This window comes from Sarcophilus harrisii, chromosome 1 (genome assembly GCF_902635505.1).
Source record: "Sarcophilus harrisii chromosome 1, mSarHar1.11, whole genome shotgun sequence".
NCBI lineage: Eukaryota > Metazoa > Chordata > Mammalia > Dasyuromorphia > Dasyuridae > Sarcophilus > Sarcophilus harrisii.
Genome location: NC_045426.1, coordinates 670,939,272 through 670,960,387, shown reverse-complemented (window position 1 = coordinate 670,960,387; position 21,116 = coordinate 670,939,272). Strand labels below are relative to the sequence as shown.

The 21,116-nt window shown below is 51.6% G+C and overlaps 1 protein-coding gene across 7 annotated transcripts in view; it reads right to left on the bottom strand.

The window, feature by feature from the left end:
- The window catches only part of LOC100924545 (mucin-16), a 169,033-nt gene that overhangs the window by 135,047 nt on the left and 12,870 nt on the right, over positions 1-21,116 (bottom strand). For 5 of the 7 annotated variants that reach the window (XM_031948281.1, XM_031948282.1, XM_031948279.1 and 2 more), the window contains 5 exons: positions 18,539-21,082; positions 16,757-16,858; positions 12,626-12,739; positions 8,436-8,549; positions 119-232 (listed from right to left, as the gene is read on the bottom strand). In XM_031948281.1, the coding sequence (XP_031804141.1) occupies positions 119-232; positions 8,436-8,549; positions 12,626-12,739; positions 16,757-16,858; positions 18,539-21,082 (2,988 nt within the window). Of the gene's footprint in view, positions 1-118; positions 233-6,114; positions 6,540-8,435; positions 8,550-12,625; positions 12,740-13,306; positions 16,138-16,756; positions 16,859-18,538; positions 21,083-21,116 lie in introns of those variants that run through there. The other 2 variants (XM_031948284.1, XM_031948285.1) reach the window with 2 other exon arrangements.

The window sequence follows — 21,116 nt, the reverse complement described above, 5'->3', positions numbered from 1 at the left end:
TCCTAGTACACTAAAACTTTGGGAATGCCTTGTATCTGTTAGCTGTCTCCAAAAATCAGGAATGGAGATCGAGAAAATTTGAATGCTCAGGAAAAGGAACATAAAGACTTCTACTTACCCGTGGGATTGACAGTAGATGTGGGAGCCTGAGAATCACGTGTTGATGTCCATGGGCTTTCAGATGCTTTCTGGTCTGGGATATGGCTGACAGGTGCCACACTAGCATCGGTATCTAAAGAAAAGGATGAAGGAAGATGCCGAGACTCAGTCATGTCAGAAGTAGTGGAGAGCAACAAGACAGGGGTATATCTTGCTCCTTCCTTCATTCCATCATGCCAGTCTTTTTAAATCATTTTTCTTGTCTCCTTTCTCTGCTGTATCACCTGTTGTCTCTCTTTGCCAGATTTAGAAATGGGGACTAGCCCTCACCATTCTCCAGAAGAATTGCTTCTATCTCATCCCACCCCCACAGCTCTCCATTTCTGGCTTTGGGTGTCAGCTGGGCAACACATTCAAATTCATTTGAATGAACACACAGGGAGAGGGGACACCTAATTCTAAATGTGTGCTTACAAAGCAAGCTGCCAAAATCTTAAGAGTCCCTGGGAAGCTCCTAAACCCTAGAACCTATGGCTAATCAGTAGACAAGGTCCATCTTCATAGGGGAAAAAGTGGATATTCAGTACCATTTACCCAAGAAGCGTTTAGTATGTAGCAGGAACCATACAAGGCACAGGAGATACAACGATAAAAATCACAGTGTCTACTTTCAAGGAGGTTACATTATATCAAGATATAACAGAACTGAAAAGCAACTATGGATAAAATGTAACAGCCCAAGAAATGAAAATAAAACTGCTAGAAATCATAGCTTAATCAGAGACATCCTGTAAATCTTTAAGAAATGGATTTTGCCCTAGAGAAGTCCCAGGTGGACTGAATGCCCATCCATCTAAGAAAGGGAAAATGGAGATTTATATTTTTTATCTGAAGTACTGATTAGAGTCAAGATAAAGTTCAAATTCAGCCTTAGACACTAGCTGAGTGACTTTATGCAAGTCACTTAAATTCTATTTACCTCAGTTTCTTACACAGAAAAATGGAGATAATGACAGCAATTACCTCACAAAGTGGTTGTAAAAATAAAATAACATTTGTAAAAAAAAAAAAAAAAACAACCACTTAGCATAGTACTTGACAAAAAAAGAGGTACTATGTGCTTATTCCTTCCCTTCCTCATATTGTAACTGACATTTACAAAGAATTTTTAGTGACAAAGCACATTCAAGTTTGCCACACAACTTACTCTAACTCTGGGGAATATCCCTTCCAAATATCTGCCTTACAAAAATAAGCATTTAGCACTTATTCAGTAACTATGTTGGTTAAGTGGAAGAAAAGGGTTTTAATTTCAGCACCAAGAATCTCAAGGCGACCATTATGTGTAGGATTGGAGTAACTGACCACCAAAGTCTATCTGATACAGTCCCAGGGTTAGGGCCTTTGGAGGCCCAAACACAGATCTCTAAAAGGGATCTGTTAAGACAGTAGATTCCAACCTATTTCATACACATAGTTCCATAGTTTGTCATTTCAGGGCAGAACAGTTCCATACCTCCTGTGGCCTAGTAAGATCCCCAGAAGGGGAGACAAGAGCTGATTCATACTTGTGAATACAACAGAGGTGAAAGGAGCAGCACATGGGGAAGAAACTTGCACTGCCCCAGTTCCAGTGCCTCCCAAGGTGGCATCTGGGGTACAGAGGTTGATGTCTAGAGTGTCTAGTTGCCAAATAAAGATAGGGTGTGACTGTTTGAATCCTTCTGTGCTCCTTCCTGATTAAGCAACAGGGCTAAACATTATTGGAGATTCAGAGGAAGAATTTCAAGGAATCCCTTACTTGTCTAGGATATAGATTTGGTAGAGAAAGGAAAGGTATCTTCGTTTATGGGCACATTCGATTGTATGGGAGTGTCTGCTTCTGTGGAAGGCTCAAAGAAAGGGACAAAATCACTCAAAGACAAATTCAGTGAGTATAGGAATGCTGGTTTCTGCTGCCACTAGTAGGTTGCTTGTAGGAGTAGCTGAATTTATTCCTAATGGAGTATCTATTAGGATAGGAGTTGTAGCTTTAATCAGGGAAGTGATCAAAGTCATGGTGAGGGTGGTCCCTGCAGCTATACTTGTTCCTGTACCCCTCCCCCCCATGGATTCTATCCCCTGAAGATGACAAGCCAGACAGACAGTGGCAGAAGCAGCTAGTGTGTGCTTCCACTGTGGTGGTCTTTAGAGGGGGGAATAGAACCGTATCTGAGCTTGTGGTACCATCTGTCAGGAGGCTCCCAGAAGGAAAATAGATCATATGGGGAGATGGCCTAGTAGTCTCTGTGCCAGAGATGGTCCTAACATATGAAGGGTCAGAAAAATGGTGACTTGGCCTCCACAATTGTGTGATGAGTTGATGGAAATGTCAGTCAATGTTAATGAGATCGGTAACTGAGAGACATATTGCTCCAGAAACTGAATTTGATGGAGAGTCTGTATCAGATATTGTTGGGAAGTTTGTGAGGGGGAACATGGCATCCCAGGAACTGAAGCTAAACGTGATTTAGTACTGGCCCCTGGATCTGTGGTCAAAAGTGACCACAGGAACGCAGAGCTTGTCCCTATAAATACTCTGTCCTTAGAGGATCCTGGAATCTCTCGTATAGATTCAGAGAGATCTGTGCTGTGTCAGGTTCAATTAAGCTCCTTCCAATGCAGATGTAACAGCTCTGACTGTAGCTTCCGTAATTGCCACAGTCATGGGGAGAACTAAGCTGATCCCTAAATTTGTCAGCAGTGTTATCTCTGGTCTCCACCAAGACTGAGCTAAAAGGTGTAGCAGATGAATTCTGTAGTCACAGTATCAATCACTGAGAAAGTGGAAAGTTTAGGAAAGAACATATGGCCATTGGTCTCTCCTCCTACACTTGGGAGCTCAGGATACTGAGCAGACAGGAGGTAAGGAGGTTGTTGATGACTTTGCTGCTGTAATTCAGACTTCTACCCTCAGTCCCTAGGACAGCTGATGTTGCTGGAGTGAGAGTCTACCAGCAATTAAGACTAGTGCTTAGCATACAGCTTCAGCTGTTGTATAGAACCATGGAACAATTATACTTTCTTCATTGCCAGTCACAGAAACATCATTAGAGGAGGCTTCAGCTGCTATTGTTGGCTCCATGTGGGAGGAAGACATCTCTGCTCCAAGACTAGTCCCTGTAACATCTGTGCTATGGGCTAAGGTATTGTCCACATGTAAGCCAGTGCCGGACCCTCCAGTTAAATTTGTGGCCTGGCCAACTGTGGTCTCACAGAATAGGGGTATCCATGTCAGTCTGTGCTGATCTCTTAAGACTTCTGAACTTGCTTCAATCATGAAGATGATTGTGGAGGTCACATCTGGATTGGTCTTTGTGCTGGTAGTAGGGAAGAAGCCTTCAGTGGAAGTCATTGGATACCTCCCTCTTCAGGATTTAGGGTATCCACAGTATAAGGGAGGCAGCATTCATTCTCTGTTCTCCAGTCAAAACAACAGGAATCATTTCCAGGGAGGCAGGGGGAGATGGGAGAATGGTGGAATACCCCAGCTCCTATCTCACACTGGGAGCCAAGGAAATCATATTCTGAGACCAAGGAGTCTCCAGTATTCTCATCCTGCCAGAGTGCTTTCCTGAAGTGATGGAGGAGTGTCTATGACCTCAGAGTTGGAGCTGGATGGTATAATATGATTTATTGTCATATGGCTATTTACATGATTGTGAAGAGAGTAGCAGTACTTGTGCTCACTCCCAGAGTGCTTTGGGAATTATTCAGGATAGAAGAGAATCCATGTTTGAACTCAGACCTATCTCATCCTCGGAGGTGGCAAATATTGTCCATGTCAGATTTGAAATAGGATGCATCTCTGTGACTTTGTTACTGAATCCTGGGCCAGATGAAGACAGATGGAAAGTTATGGTAGAGGCACCCATATGAAAGGAATCAACTGGAGTTCTCTGGATGCCATGCATTGACTATAACCCATTCTGTTGTAGTAGCTGCACTCAGTGTGACCCCAGGGACAGTGAAGAAGACTGTCCCTTGGGGGCTGACTTGTAAATGTATCCTGGAGCCTGGGATGATTATGAATTCACTTGGGGTTAGAGTTAAAAGGGAGGAGGCCAATACCTGGAGTCACTTCTGTAGAAGCCCCAGAGGGATCTGGGACTCTTGAAAGAAATGAGATGGTTATTATGAGTATCTTTGGGCTGTATCTGCAGCAGGGGCTATAGGGAGGCTAGGAGACTGAGCAGAAACTGAGCTAGGAACTGTCTCCATGGAGACAACCACTGCTGCTATACCAAAAATAGAGATTCCCCATGGTGGACCCTATCACAGAGATACTGCTGATCTCTATGACATCTCTTCTTGCAGAGGATGTATCCATGGTCCTGCTGCCATTATGATCCTGCTGGACTCTCCTTAGGCTCGGAGAGGGGTTTGGTTGGATGTGTGGAAGAATCAGTTGTAATGTTTGTGATTACCACTCATAGGTATCCTCATTTCCTCTCAGGATGGCTCCTCCCTGCTCTTACATAATATATCTCCCAAAATTTACCATTTTCCTTTGCCTTCCATGACCAGCATAGGAACCTCCTCCTGTAATACTTTCCTCAGATACTTTCCTCAGTCAAAATATCCTGCCGTGGACAGTAAACCTGAAGTAATAAACCTGGCTGTCATTCAAGAAGCTTGATCTAACCCCTTTTCAACATTCTGTCCCTCAGCTCTCATCTGAGCAAGACACTACCTCCAATCCTCATACTCTGAAATTATTCTCTTCCTGAGTTGAGGATGCTACCTCACTGCAGATGTAAAATAACCAAGTACTGCATCCTGACAAGTAATAATAGACAAGCTTTTGCTTCTGTCAAGTTCTCCAAAGGAAAAGAGTGGGTGTTTTTAACATAAAATTCATGATAAATTAAGAGAAATGGATCAAACAAAGCAACAGAAAAAGAGAAAATTAAAATGTTTCCAGAGACAGAAATTATATCGTTTAAGTCCCCACAACCTAGTTCAAAGAATCATGAAATGGAGGACTACAACAAGCAGAAAAAGATGGTCCAGGATGAAATGATTTCTATCAAATAGATAAAGCAGGAGGGAGACTTCCATTAACCTGAGTCACTGGTAGTGGATGAGGTTGCTAGGGGCTTGCTTGCTCTTGATGAGGCACTGGTACCATCAGGCAAAAAGATGTTTATGATATGGATGCTGGAAACCAGACTCTCATCAATTGCTATAGAAAAGGGAAGTCAGTCAGCTAGTTGTTGTCAAACATTTAAAGAGAGATTAATGTTTGGCCAGATGAAAAATGTCAGGTACCAAAAACTGTTGAGGGAAGAAAGTGAGGAAGTAGAGCATGCTCTGGGTGTTTATTACTCCTTTCCATGCTTACCTTGGCTCCACAAACACTACCTTCTAAAGGAAAATCTTTATCTTATCTAAATCACTTGCCCAGAATAATGATAGTCAATCTGAGCCAAAAGGAAGGAGGGGTAGAGAGGGAAATGAGATGAGCTAGGAAGACTAGGGAGGGAAGGAGGAGATTTATTTCGGTTCCAAGAACAACTATACTGTCTTCCCAGGCAGTTTAGAAAAGGAAACTGGGTTTACTACTAAAGAATATCATAAATGTCCTGAATGCCACAAAAAAAGACTCTGGAAGGACAGTTTTTCATCTCAAGAAATAATCTTACCCACTCCAATGGATTGTCAGTGACAGGTAGAAAGAGCCACCTAAATACAGAAAGTTTCCTCTTCCTGGATTCAAATCTAGCCTCAGACACTTCCTAGCTGGGTGATCCTAATCATTTAACCTTGTTGGCCTCAGTTTCTCATATGTAAATTGATCTGGAGAAGTAAATAGTAAATTACACCAGTATCTTTAACAAGAAAACCCCAAATGAAGTCACAAGGACAACTGAACAGCAACATGGACAAACAAGATATCCAGAAGGAAAGGCAGGAGTCGATTACTTATGAATACAGTGGAGGTGGCAAAAGAAGGGCCTGCAAAAGGGACTGTACCTCCTTGAGAAGTAAAGCTCACTGCAGGTGTGGCTTCTGGGTAGGGAGAGATGGATGGCCACACTGTCTTTATGTCATCTGAAGATGAGGAGACTGTTGGAACGGTAGTATCTTCAGCGTTCTTCCCTGACCCAGGGGTGATGATTGTCAGTGGGGACATCGAGGAAGGAGAAATCCAAAGTGAAGATGAGCTTGTCCAGAAGGTGTGTTGGGGGAACAGAGGCGAGGACTCTGGGCTGGGGTTTGGAGACACATTAGCTTGGCTGAGAGTCTCTGCTTCTGGGGATTGACTAGAGGCAAGGCTGTAAGTCTTAGTAAAAGTATCGCTGGGAAGGCTTGGAATGTTCATGTCTGGTGCCATTGGCTGGCCACTCATTAAAGTAGATAAACTTGTTGCTAATCCAGGATTTGTGCTTATGGAAGTTGTAGTCTGGAGGATGGGAGGGCTGAAGGTGAGGCCGGTCCCTGATGCTGTGGTAAGGCCTGTTCTTTCAGAGCCTACAGGACTGGGTTCAAGCAGGAGGAAGGGGGCAGACTCCCCCCCAGAGCTGCTCTGTGTGCCCCCATTGGGCGGGGAGCTTTCAAGAGAAGCTGCAGAACTGGCCCCCTCCTCAGGCGAGAGGGTCCCCAAAGACAGCTGTCCAGTCATGGCAACAGGCATTCCAGTGGCCATTGGTGCCAATGGGAGGAGCCGGGTGCTGGCAGAGCCCGTGCTGTGGCCATTGTTGCCCACACTGGGAGACAAAGGGGAGGTATTTGTCTCAGGCCAGGAAGTCTCCAGGGTCCCCATGGAAGGGATGGGCCCTCCAAAAGTAAAGGGAATTCTGGAACCTGCTGTGGATACAGGGACAATTCTTGACAAGGAGGTCCCTGTGCTCCCTGTCATGGAGGCTGTTATCCCAACTGCTTCTCCTGCCTCAGGGGAGGATGACTGACTCAGGCTAGTGAAGGGCAGCCCAGATGAGCGGGCTCCAGGCCCCATTTCACTTTCCGGCCTCCCTGTCATGCTGGAAGTCCCCGTGTGCATTGGGATGGATGTGGGGACCATCTCTGGGACTCGGCTAGAGGAGCCTGGGAGAGAAGGAGCCAGGGAAAGAGTGTGGCTGCTAGTATGCCCTGAAGACGAGAACTGGGGAGGGAAGGAGCTCCCTGGGGGACTGTTTGCAGCTTCCGTGCTGTCAGGCTCCCTTGCTGCTGTGGTGCCTGCACTAGGGCTGGCCGTGGGGGAAAGGCTGGAGACCGTCCCTTCAGAGCTGGAGGGGAGGGGAGCGCTGGAGCCTGGAACCGCCTGCGGCCTCCCTGCTGTGGGAGCCTGTGGCAGGGAGCCAGTGCCCACGGTCCCGGTGGCAGAAGTCTCCAAGGATTTGGGGTCTTCTGTCACTGGAGAGGACATGGAGGCCTTGGTGGTGTCCAGGGCTGGGCTCCCTGAGGCAGAGCCCACAGAGAAGCCGGAGGCCTGAGCAGAGGCTGAGCCAGGAGCTGTCTCTACAGGCTCGGTCCCTGCTGGGCTCCTAAAGGTGGAGGTTCCCATGGAGGATGCAACCACAGGCAGGCTGGTGGGCTCCGGGTCCTCTCCGCTGGCAGGGGATGCGTGCCCCGTACCTGCGGCGTCTGGGCTTCTGCTCGATAACCCTGTGTCTAAAAGAGGGGATTGGTTGGCACAGGAGCAGGGCTCTAGTGGGCTACCTGGGAATGACCCTCAGTCACCCTCGTGGCTCCATTCAAGGTTCCTCTCAGTGGGAAGGATGGACACTCCCCTCTCCAAAGCTCCAGACTCCACTATTCATTCTCCCTCCCTCACTGTCCACGAAACCTCCTCCAGGGCAAGCACTTTCCTCACTGCTTCCTCAGGGAGATTGTGAGCCCGAGGGCAAGTCTGACGCTGACCCCACTGCTACAAGGGAGGACAGATACTTTTCTCTAAGCTGTTGCTGAGACCTTTTCTGCATGTTCTCATTCACCTCTTAATGGCCCAGACTGCTTCTGGCAGGCCCCCTCTTTGCCTTCTCCAGGACAGCCTGGCAAAGGGCATCTATTTATGGCCAAGTCCTCTCTGTAAATCACCTCGGGAAAGACGCTGGACAAAATTCTGCTTCCCCTCCATCTTCTAAAAGGAAGCAGGCCTGATTTGTAATCCCAAAGAAATAGAGAAGGAGGCAAAGACTTCCCCCAAAGAAGGCAAGGAAGACACAAGGATAATGGCACGCAATCTCCAAGAACTGAGAAGAGCCCCACAAATGTCCCTGAGATGCAGAATGCCCCCAAAGCAGGAAACAGAGCAGAGGAGGGGGATTGTAAGCAGAGGGCTGAGTCTTTCTTACCTGCAACAGTGGCTGGCGTGGTCGGCAACATGGGCTCGCTAGCAGGAGATCTGGGACCTGCAGGTGAGGGTAGATCTGCACTCTGGGTGCTGGGACTTAGGCTCTTGCCGATTCCTGTAAAAAGGACAAGTGAGTCAATCCCCCGGACAACAAGCATTGAGGGACCACATGCCCTAGCAGAGAATCTGAGACCTGTCAGGTGGGAAGCAACTGGAAAAGACACTTAGAGTTTGCACTCTCTCCAATGGATCTTCACTATGCCTTGCAAGGATCACGCCTTCTCTTCCAGACACTGACTATGTCCCCCACTCCCCAAATCCATTCTAACTCCTTCACAAGCCAGCTGACCTCAATGAGAACATGCAATTTCCTCCCAGAGGGCAAGGGGCACTTCAGCACAAAGAACACAAGACTGCCCTCATCCACCAGGGGCACAGCAAAAGTGACCACCAGGAGGGAGAGCACTCAAGGGGAGGAATCGCTCAAGATGAGGAACTGCCAGAACAAGACGTACCTGGGGTCTTCAGCACAAATGGCTGCTTCCCACCATAGAACACAAAGGGATTGATCAGCCCCCTCCCCACTCCAAGTGGATCCTCCACAAAGGGGAAGACCAAGTTCATGCTCATGTGGGGATGGGACTGAGTTGGAAACACCAGCGACTAAAACGCAGATAGTACCCGTTGGGGAAGAGATGTCCGCTGGGAGACTAGTTCTTGAGTGTGAAGAGACAGTTGTCCATAGAGGCGCTGTATCTCCTAAATATGGTGTGAATGGCCCTGCTGTTCTCCCTTTGGTGTTCTTCTCTGAGCCAGTGGTGATGGGAAAGGGCACAGGGGACCCAGAGGATGGAGCCATCCCAGGTGCAGAGCTCTTGGTCCAAGCCGTGGAGGGCATGAACTCAGCCGAGGAGCCTGGGTTGGAGTGTGACAGGCCGGAAGTAGTCGCTGCAGCCTCTGAGGACTGCACAGACACAAGGCTGGTTCCTGGGGATGAGGTGCTGCCCAGGGCATTGGCAAAGCTGGTGTCTGGTGCCGTTGAGGGGCTGCTCCCAGAGCCAGAGGAAGGGGACTGTGAGCTAGGAGCTGAGGTGATGGAAATGCTGGTCAGGGGAGGGCTGAGACTGGGCCCGCTCCACTCCTCAGTGGTGGACAGGCCTGGTTGCAAGGGGCTGGATTCCTGCTTTTCAGACCCCAGGGACCCTGTTGCTGTGACCAAAGTGGCAGCTGAAGTGGAAGCTGTTTCCTCACTGATCTTCTCTGAGAAGGTGGACACAACCCTGTCTGCGTGGGTGGCCGGCCCAGACCTTAAGATCTCTGTCATGAAGTTGGTGGGGCCCAAAGAAGCCATCCCGGCCCAAGATGCTCCACTGGTCGCTGCTGAGGACTTGGGGGATGTGGCAGAAAGGCTGAGCCGTGTGACCGGAGCAAGAGGAGAAGCTGAGCTGGCTTCTGCAGACGGCCCAGGGGCCAACGAGGATGTGATCTCAGTTACTCTTGGCAGGTCAGTGAGAGTCTCAGCTTCTGTACTTGCCCCAAGGGATACCTCCTGCAGAAGACGGCTTGTGGAACCTGTGTCCCTAGAGGAGACTGGGATGGCTCCTGGGCTGGTAGGAGGCCCGTGACTCAGTCTCTCGTCAGTGCCCTCTCTTGTCACAGTAGCTGGGACTTCCCTAGTGGAACCTTCCACTGGGGCTGTGGTCAAGGAATGAAGGGAAGTGATCTCTGAGACTGTGGCTGGCAGCTTGTGGACTCTACTCCCCTCGTCTGGGGAGCTAACGGGCAAGGAGGCAGAACCTGGGGCTCCACTACCAGGGCCTGAGGGGGTGGAACCCACAGGCAAGGAGGCAGTCACTGAGGCAGCTGCCCCGGCCCCTCCTTCCCGAGTTGGGATCCCCATGGGTGAAGCTGAGGCAGGAGGGGTGGCCCTTCCCACTGTGCTCTGGCTGCTGGGAGGCAGCTTTGTCCTTTCAGTACCAGGGAAAGCAGAACTCCCGCCATCCCCCAGGGTGCTGGACTCAGAGGGGGCTTCAGGGGCGGCTGTTGTGGGAGTCCAGAGCCAACCCAGGCTGGTGCTTAGCACACCCATGGTGGCCTCAGCTGGGCTAGAAAACCATGGGACTGTTGCACCTTCCCCAGGATGAGCAAGAGGATCACTAGGAGCAGAGGCTTCAGTTGAGGTCCTTGGCCCCAGCCCGGAGGGGGTCTCAGCCCCACCAATGGTCACTGGCGCACTGGAGCTGTGGTCCCAGGGGGGAAGACCCGATGTATCAGTGCTGGGCCCTGCGGTGGCACCTGGGACATGTCTCAGTGTGGAAGTCTGTGCAGAAAGTCGGGAGCCGGAGACATCGGTCATGGTCTCAGAGCCTGTGGGACTGGGCTCATGTAGGAGGAAGGGGGTGGACTCCGCCCCAGTGCTGCTCTGTGTGCCATCATTGGGCGGGAAGGTTGCAAGAGAAGCCACAGAACTGGCCCCCTCATCAGGCCTGGGGATCCCCAAAGACGGCTGCCCAGTAGTAGCAACAGGTATCCCAGTGGCCACTGATGCCAACGGGAGGAGCTGGGTGCTGGCATAGCCCGTGCTGTGGCCCATGTGGCCCACACCGGGAGAGAGAGGGGAGGTCCTTGTCTCAGGCCAGGAGGTCTCCAGGCTCCCCGTGGAAGGGCTGGGTGTTCCGGGAGTGATGGGGGTTCCCGAACCCGCTGTGGATACAGGGACACTGCTGAACAACAAGGAGGACCCTGTGCTCTCTGCCATGGAGGCCGTGCCCGTGGCTGCTGCTCCTGCCTCAGGGGAGGACGACTGACTCAGGCCAGTGAAGGGCGGCCCACCTGAGCTGGCTCCAGGCCCCGTCTCACTTTCCGGCCTCTCTGCCATGCTGGAAGTCCCCGTGTGCATTGGGATGGATGTGGGGACCATCTCTGGGACTGGGCTAGAGGAGCCTGGGTGAGAAGGAGCCGGGGAAAGAGTGTGGCTGCTAGTTTGCCCTGAAGCCAAGAACTGGGGAGGGAAGGAGCTCCCTGGGGGACTGTCTGCAGGCTCTGTGCTGTCAGGCTCCCTTGCTGCTGTGGTGTCTGCACTGGGGCTGGCCGTGGGGGAGAGGGAGGGGACCGTCCCTTCGGAGCTGGAGGGGAGGGGAGCGCTGGAGCCTGGAACCGCCTGTGGCCTCCCCACTGTGGGAGCCTGTGGCAGGGAGCCAGTGCCCACGGTCCCGGTGACAGAAGTCTCCAAGGATTTGGGGTCTTCTGTCACTGGAGAGGTCATGGAGGCCTTGGTGGTGTCCATGGCGGGGCTCCCTGAGGCAGAGCCCACAGGGAAGCCTGACGCCTGAGCAGAGGCTGAGCCAGGAGCTGTCTCTACAGGCTGGGTCCCTATTGGGCTCCTAAAGGTGGAGGTTCCCATGGAGGATGCAACCACAGTCAGGCTGGTGGGCTCCGGGTCTTCTCCACTGGCAGGGGATGCGTGCACCGTACCTGCAGCGTCTGGGCTTCTCCTTGATAACCCTGTGTCTAAAAGAGGGGATTGGTTGGCGCAGGAGCAGGACTCTAGTGGGCTACCTGTAAATGACCCTCAGTCACCGTCATTGCTCCATTCAAGGTTCCTCTCAGTGGGAAGGATGGACACTTCCTTCTCTAAAGCTCCAGACTTCACCACTCGTTCTCCCTCCCCTGCTCGCCATGTAACCTCCTCCAGGACAAGCACTTTCCTCACTGCTTCCTCAGGGAGACTGTGAATCCGAGGGCAAGTCTGGCGCTGACCCCACTGCTGCAGGTGGGGAGAGATTCTTTTTTCTAAGCTGTTGCTGAGACCTTTTCTGCATGTTCTCATTCACCTCTCAGTGGCTCAGACTGCTTCTTGCAGGCCCCCTCTTTGCCTTGTCCAGGGCAGCCTGGCAAAGGGCATCTATTTATGGCCAATCCCTTTCCTCAAATCACCTCGGGAAAGACCCTGGAAAACTTCTGCTTCCCCTCCATCTCACCCAAGGAAGCAGGCCTGATGTGCATCCCAAAGAAATAGAGAAGGAGGCAAAGACTTCCCCCAAAGAAGGCAAGGAAGACACAAGGATAAGGGCACACAATCTCCAAGAACCGAGAAGAGCCCCACAAATGTCCCTGAGATGCAGAATGCCCCCAAAGCAGGAAACAGAGCAGAGGAGGGGGATTGTAAGCAGAGGGCTGAGTCTTTCTTACCTGCAACAGTAGCTGGTGTGGTCGGCAACATGGGCTGGCTAGCAGGAGATCTGGGACTTGCAGGTGAGGGTAGATCGGCACTCTGGGTGCTGGGACTTAGGGTCTCGCCGATTTCTGTAAAAAGGGCAAGTCAGTCAATCCCTGGCCAATAAGCATTGAAGGTTCACATGCCCTAGCAGAGAATCTGAGACCTGTCAGGTGGGAAGCAATTGGAAAACACACTTAGAGCTTGCAGACTCTCCAATGAATCTTCACTGTGCTTTGCAAGGATCATGCCTTCTTTTCCACACTGACTGAGGCGTCCCACACTCCCCAAATCCATTCTACCTCCTTCACAAGCCAGCTGACCTCAATGAGAACATGTAATTTTCCCCCAGAGGGCAAGGGGCACTTCAGCACAAAGAACACAAGACTGTCCTCATCCATCAGGGGCAGATCGAAAGTGACCACCAGGAGGGAGAGCACTCAAAGGGGAGGAATCGCTCAAGAGGAGGAAATGCCAGAACAAGACATACCTGAGGTCCTCAACACAAATGGCTGCTTCCCACCATGGGGTAAATAGAGATCGACCACCCCCCTCCCCACCCCAAGTGGATCCTCCACAAATGGGAAGACGAAGGTCATGCTGACATGGGGATGGGGCTGAGCTGGAAAACCCAATGACTAAAACCCATACAGTACCCAATTGGGAAGAGACGTCTGCTGGGAGACTGGTCCCTGAGTGCAAAGAGACAATTGTCCACAGGGGCTCCATATCTCCTAAATATGGCGTGAATGGCCCTGCTGTTCTCCCTTTGGTGGTCTTCTCTGAGCCAATGGTGATGGGAAAGGGCACAGGGAACCCGGAGGATGGAGCCATCCCAGGTGCAGAGCTCTTGGTCCAAGCAGTGGAGGGCATGAACTCAGCCGAGGAGCCTGGGTTGGAGTGTGACAGGCCAGAAGTAGTCGCTGCAGCCTCTGAGGACTGGACAGAGACAAGGCTGGTTCCTGGGGATGAGGTGCTGCCCAGGGCCTTGGCAAAGTTGGTGTCTGGTGCCGTTGAGGGGCTGCTCCCAGAGCCAGAGGAAGGGAGCTGTGAGCTAGGAGCTGAGACGATAGAAACGCTGGTCAGGGGAGGGCTGAGACTGGGGCCACTCCACTCCTCAGTGGTGGACAGCCCTGGGGGTAGGGGGTTAGACTCCTGATCTGCAGATTCCAGGGACCCTGTTGCAGTGACCAAAGGAACAGCTGAAATGGAAGCTGTTTCCTCACTGATCTCTGAGAAGGTGGACACGACCCTGTCAGTGTAGGTGGCTGGCCCAGACCTTGACATCTCTGTCATGAAGTTGGTGGGGCCCAAAGAAGCCATCCCGGCCCAAGATTTTCCACTGGTCTCTGCTGAGGACGTGGGAGATGTGGCAGAAGGGCTGAGCTGTGTGACCAGAGCAAGAGGAGAAGCTGAGCTGGCTTCTGCAGACGGCCCAGGGGCCAAGGGGGATGTGGTCTCAGTCATTGTTGGTAGGTCAGTGACAGGCAGGGCTTCTGTACTTGGCCCAAAGGATACCTCCTGCAGAAGACGGCTTGTGGAACCTGTGTCCCTAGAGGAGACTGGGATGGCTCCTGGGCTGGTAGGGGGCCCGTGACTCAGTTTCCCTTCGGTGCCCTCTCTTGTCACAGTAGCTGGGACTTCCCTGGTGGAACCTTCCACTGGGGCAGTGGTCAAGGAATGAAGGGAGGTGATCTCTAAGGCTGTGACTGGCCGCTCATGGGCCCTATTCCCCTCCCCCGGGGAGCTAACAGCCAAGAAGGCAGAACCTGGGGCTCCACTACCAGGGCCTGAGGGGGTGGAACCCACAGGCAAGGAGGCAGTCACTGAGGCAGCTGCCCCGGCCCCTCCTTCCCGAGTTGGGATCCCCATGGGTGAAGCTGAGGCAGGAGGGGTGGCCCTTCCCACTGTGCTCTGGCTGCTGGGAGGCAGCTTTGTCCTTTTAGTACCAGGGACAGCAGAACTCCCGCCATCCCCCAGGGTGCTGGACTCAGAGGGGGCTTCAGGGGCAGGTGCTGTGGGAGTCCAGAGCCAACCCAGGCTGGTGCTTAGCACACCCATGGTGGCCTCAGCTGGGCTAGAAAGCCATGGGACTGTTGCACCTTCCCCAGGATGAGCAAGAGGGTCACTAGGAGCAGAGGCTTCAGTTGAGGTCCTTGGCCCCAGCCCGGATGGGGTCTCAGCCCCACTAATGGTCACAGGCACAGTGGAGCTGTGGTCCCAGTGGGGAAGACCCGGTGTGTTGGTGCTGGGCCCTGCGGTGGCACCTGGGATGTGTCTCAGTGTGGAAGTCTGTGTAGAAAGCCAGGAGCCAGAGACATCCGTTGTGGTCTCAGAGCCTGTGGGACTGGACTCATGCAGGTTGAAGGGGGTGGACTCCCCCCCGGCGCTGCTCTGTGTGCCCCCATTAGGCGGGAAGGTTGCAAGAGAAGCCTCAGAACTGGTCCCCTCCTCAGGCGCAGGGGTCCCCAAAGATGGCTGCCCAGTTGTGGCAACAGGCATCGTAGTGGCCATTGATGCCAATGGGAGGAACTGAGTGCTGGCAGAGCCCGTACTGTAGCCCATGTGGCCCACACCAGGAGAGAGAGGGGAGGTCCTTGTCTCAGGCCAGGAGGTCTCCAGGCTCCCCATAGAAGGTCTGGGCGTTCTGGGAGTGATGGGGGTTCCCAAACTCGCTGTGGATACAGGGACACTGCTGAACAACAAGGAGAACCCTGTGCTCCCTGCCATGGAGGCCGTGCCCGTGGCTGCTGCTCCTGCCTCAGGGGAAGACACCTGACTTGGGCCAGTGAAGGGCAGCCCAGATGAGCTGGCTCCAGGCCCCGTCTCACTTTCCCGCCTCTCTGCCATGCTGGAAGTCCCCGTGTGCATTGGGATGGATGTGGGGACCATCTCTGGGACTGGGCTAGAGGAGCCTGGGTGAGAAGGAGCTGGGGAAAGAGTGTGGCTGCTTGTTTGCCCTGGAGCCGAGAACTGGGCAGGGAAGGAGCTCCCTGGGGGAATGTCTGCAGGCTCCATGCTGTCAGGCTCCCTTGCTGCTGTGGTGTCTGCACTGGGGCTGGCCGTGGGGGAAAGGGAGGAGACTGTCCATTCGGAGCTGGAGGGGAGGGGAGCGCTGGAGCCTGGAACCTCCTGTGGCTTCCCCACTGTGGGAGCCTGTGGCAGGGAGCCAGTGTCCATGGTCCCGGTGACAGAAGTCTCCAAGGATTTGGGGTCTTCTGTCACTGGAGAAGTCATGGAGGCTTTGGTGGTGTCCAGGGCTGGGCTCCCTGAGGCAGAGCCCACAGGGAAGCTGGAGGCCTGAGCAGAGGCTGAGCCAGAAGCTGTCTCTACAGGCTCAGTCCCTGCTGGGCTCCTAAAGGTGGAGGATCCCATGGAGGATGCAACCATAGGCAGGCTGGTGGGCTCCGTGTCCTCTCTGCTTGCAGGGGATGCGTGCACCGTACCTGCAGCGTCTGGGCTTCTGCTCGATAACCCTGTGTCTAAAAGAGGGGATTGGTTGGCACAGGAGCAAGACTCTAATGGACTAGCTGCGAATTACTCTGTGACCATCTTTTCTTCTCTGTGTGGGAAACACAGACACTTCTAAAAAATTGCAAGCTGCACCATTCACTCTCTCTTCCATGCTCATCATAATACCTTCTCCAGGACAAGCACTTTCATCAATAAGCTTCCCCTCAGTGACTGAGCCTCCTCTGCAACAGTGACATACACTTTTACAGACTTCTATCCACTGGCAATCTGTATTCACAGGTTTGTCCTGAGCCCTCTTTAATATATGCTCTCCTTCCCTTCTGAGCCACCTTCCCAGTTCACCTCTTCGTATGAACCAGGCCATGTCCTAAAACCACCTGTACTAAAGCACTGCACAACCCTTTGCATCCCCTCCATCCTCTAAAGGAAGCACTGCTTTTTTCCAGTCCCCAAGAAAAAGCAAGAGTCAGAAACTTCCCACAAAGAAAGGCAAGAAAACACCATGCAGATGTTACAAGAACCAAGAAGAGCACCGCAAATATCTATGAGATGCAAAGCTCCCCCAAAGCAGAAAGCTGAGCACAGATGGGGCATTGTACATCATTGCACGTAGAGGGGTGACTCTTACTGACCTGGCGTGGTGGGCAGCAGGGGCTCACTGACTGGAGATCTGGGACCTTCTGTTGAGGACAGCTCTGCACTGTGAGTACTGGGACCTTGCTTGTCACCAATTGCTGTAGAAATGGTAAGTCAGTCAATCCCTGTGTCAACAAGCATTGCCTGACTCTAGTCAAGGCAGCGAAACCTGTCCCTTATGAAGCAGCCTGAAACAAGGTCTCACAGAGACTTCTACAAGTATCACCTTTATCTTGTCTCTGATCATTCCTAGCCTTTTACTGAAGTTTCCCCTTCTCCTCACACCAGTTGTGTTTAAGATGTTACCTGCCATCTTAAAAGAAGGAGGATGTACAGTTTTTGCCCAGAAGAAGGGAAAGCAACTTGGGCACTAAGGCCACCAGGTTCCTCCTTTCAGGAGTTTTGAAAGAGAAAAGCTACCAAGAGGAGTAAAGGAGTCCCCAGATGTGAACTCAGGCTATGTCACACATGAGCATTTCCCATGGTTCCTCTCATTGCCTCAGATAATTCAGGAGGTCATTCTATCAGTCTAAGGCTTTTTCTGGGTCCAGACTCTCCTGGAGTGATTTGGGCAGTGTCTGTAGGCCAGGAGATGCTACTAGATCCAGCCCAGATTTATCTATGGACAAGGATGGAACAGCTGTACCTATGCCTCCTTCTATGGCAGATAGTCTTACTCATGGCAGTAAAAGGCTGCCCAGCCGATCTGGGCTTGAACCCTCTCCCAGCCTCTGACTTCCCTGAGATGGTAGAAGTTACTGTGTGTGTGTGTGTGTGTGTGTGTGTGTGTGTGTGTTTGGATTGAAATTGGGATTGAAAATATCTTTGTGACTTTGCCTTTGAAGGCTGTTAAAGGAAAAGAGAACAGATGTTCAGCTGCTTTCTGGTTCTGTGCAGAAAGAGTCCCTTGAATTGCTGAAGCCCGCAGCCTGAGTGGAGGCAGAAGCAGAGGCTGTCTTTGGGGAGTCAGTTTCTCCCAGAATCTCCAACATTAAAAGTCCAATATTGGATCCCATCGCCGAGACCTTGGGGGATATACAGATTCCCTGCTTACATGAGATTGCTCCGTGACACCCCCTGACTCTGTACTCCTCTCAGATAGGTCTGGGACTAGAAGGAGGGGTTGGTTGGAATCTGAGGAACGTTTGGGCTCAGGTATATATGCCTTACCCTAAGTTTGGGTCCTTCCTTGGGGTAGACACTGGCAAGTCTCTGACTTAGGCTGCTCTTCAAGCTCTGGCATCTCTTAAGTCGTTTCAGGGGCCTGAGACCCCTCTCTTACACCCAGAGCCACCCATTTGTGACAAACATGATGTCCCTTGGACTCCCAAGAGAAGAGCCATCTGCTAAGTCTGAGAAATGCCCCAAGCCGTATTAAGTCTTGAGGAATATGAGCCAAGGTACAATGTGAATCTGACTACTCCCACAGTGGAACAGCTACAATGGCTACAACCATGATGGGAACAGCTAGAACTCTTCCTCTCCAAATCACTCAATGTCATGTTGTCTAGTTCCCATTCTAAGGAACAAAATTGGGGTCCCTTAAAGAGGTAGCCCAGTACTTTGGGGAATTGCCAGTTAGAATTAATTAGAAAAGAATTAGAATTAAATTAGAAAATTAGAAAAAAAAAAAAAAGGAAAGGAAGAGAGAAGAGAGAAGAAGGGAGGGTAGGAAAGCTAGAAGATGGCTCTCCTTTTCAGTGGTGTATCTCTCCCATCTTAGGGCAAAGCCCACCATGCCCTCCCAAAGGACACAGGAAGCCAAAGTGGGAGCTTACTTGTAAGCAGGGTGGCGGGAGTAGGAGAGGGAACCCTTGGAGGGCTGCTCCCATTCGATGTAATCTCTAAAAGGAAGTCTTGCGTCTCCGCCGGAGCCGATGTCTCTCGGGTCCCAGGCTTTGACTCCAAAGTCACAAAAGCTTTGACTGCAGCTATGCTTGGGAGCAGGGTGTGGGTGAGTGCGGTGTATGAGTTTGTGCTGGACGGTCCAGGAGGACTTATCCTGAAGCTGGTACTGGCGTCAGTAAAGAGAGAGGTCTCAGAGGAAAATGGGCTCACGCTTGTATCTGGAGCACTGAGGGATTTGTGGAATTCTATCACCGAAGAGCTGGTGGAGATCAGACTTTGGTAGGACCAGGTTCTGCGGGGGATGGTGCTCACCCCTCCTTCAAAAACTCTTGTGTAGAAGGAATCGGTGAATTCTGAGCTCGTCTCCGTGTCTGATGTTCCTCCCTTGGCCACCAGGGGGCTTATTGAGGACTCACTTGCACTTTTCTGTGTTTTTCCTCGACTGGCAAAAATTGAGCTTGTTGACGCCTGTTCATCTGGGTTTGTTGTAGATGGAGCAGCATCTTTGCTGGTCTGGGCCTTGGGTGTGGGGTCAGATGAGCTGGAGGGCCCGTGGACAGCCCTGGAATAGATAGTCTTTTCTGCATTCCCCTCAGTCCAGGAAATGGATGGAGGGTCCAAGGGGCTGGAGCGTGGACTCTGAATGGTCGGAGATGTTTCTGGCAGCTCAGAGAAGGTGATAGCTATCTTTGCTGTCCTATCTTCAGCTATCTGTTCTGTGACTGCCACAGTCGAGCCTGTGTCTCCTCCAATAGCCATTGGGGCATCACTCAGGGCAATAGGAGGCAGAGGAGAGGAGCCCAATTCAGGTCTTTCAAAAGACTTTGACCTCTCTGGAGTTGGAGATGTGGTTTTCAACAGGGTTGAAGTAGGTTGTATCCATGTGACCTTGGGGCTTGTTCCCGCTCCTCCACCAAAAATTTTGGTGTACAAGGAATCAGCTGGAGTAGACAATGGCGTGGAAACTGAGTGGAGAAATTCCCCAGTCATCATATCTTCTGCTGGGGTGGCTGAAGGGGAAGTAGAGGAAACTGTCCCAAGTGTACTAATCTCCAGCAGAGGGCTGGAACTTGGAGCAACAGTGGTTTTAAGTGGGGAATAAAAAAGGTCTCCATATCTTGTGGTCACTTGGATAGATGTCTCAGCTGGTGTGGTGGTTCCTCCCAAAGGTGAGATGGTCCCTGTAGGCGCCCCAGACCCACGGCTCCCTACAGTAGTGGCTCCAGGGCCCAGGTAGCTGATGACTTTTTCAGAAGTGGTGATCCCCGTGGGGACAGCAGTTAGAGAAAGAGCTTCTGTCACTTCTGCTCCATTACTGACAACAGATGTCAATGTGTCCACAGATATAAAGGATGTGGGGGGAGATGTCAAGTAGCCCCACTCCTCTGACTTGGAGACGCCAAAAGACAGGTCTGTCTCAGAGCTGGGTCTTCTGGTAGAACTTGTCATGAGACTGGTTCTGACCTCAGTAGAATCAGAGGACTCTGGGAATGAGAGTAAGCTGGTCTCTGAGAATGAAGTTCTCCCTGCTGTGCCGGCTTCAGTCACTCTAGTGGCTCCGGAGGTCACATTTATACTTTTCAGTGTTTTTTCGCTGGTGATAAGAATTGGGCTAGTTGATTCCTGATCAGCCAAGACCTCAGTGGGTTCAGTAGATGGAGCAGCATCTTTACTTGTCTGTGTCTTGGTTGTGGTGTCAGATGAGCTCGAGGGCCTGTGAACAGCCCTGGAATAGAGAGTCTTTTCTATACTCAAAGAGGTCGCTCTCTCAGTCCAGGGAATGGATGGAGAGTCCAAGGAGCTCGGGTGTGGACTTTGAATGGTATGAGATGTTTCTTCAGGCTTAGAGAAGGTGCTGGATGTCATCACTACCATACCCTCGGTAGCTGTTTTTGTAAATGGCACAGTTATGCCTGTGTCTCCTCCAACAGCTATTGGGACATCACTCAGGGTAATGGGAGACAGGGTAGAGGAGCTCAGCTCTCTTCTTGCCTGGGACTTTGACCTCTCTGGGGCTGGAGACGTAGTTTTCATCACGGTTGAAGTCGGTTGTATCCATGTGACTTTGGGACTTGTTCCCACTCCTCCACCAAAAACTTTACTGTACAAGGAATCAGCTGGAGTAGACAATGATGTGGGAACTGGTGGACTGATCTCTCCAGTGACCATACCTGCAGTTGGGTTGACTGCAGGGAGGATAGAGGAAACTGTCTCAGGGAGAATAGAGGAAACTGTCCCAAGTGTGCTAGTCTCTAAGGGGAGACTGGAACCTGGAGCAACAGTCGACTTTAGTGGGGTATGAGAAAGGTCTTCATGTCTTGTGGTCACTTGGGTAGATGTCTCAGTTGGCAGAGGGGCTTCTGTGGGTGCCCCAGACCCATGGCTGCTCGTAGAGATGGACTCAGGGACGTTGGTTGGCTGAAGAGTGGCTGAGTCAGGATCTGTCTCCCCACTCACTGTCTCCACTGAGGTCTCTAGAAAAAAAGAACCCAATCTTTCTCAGGGAGC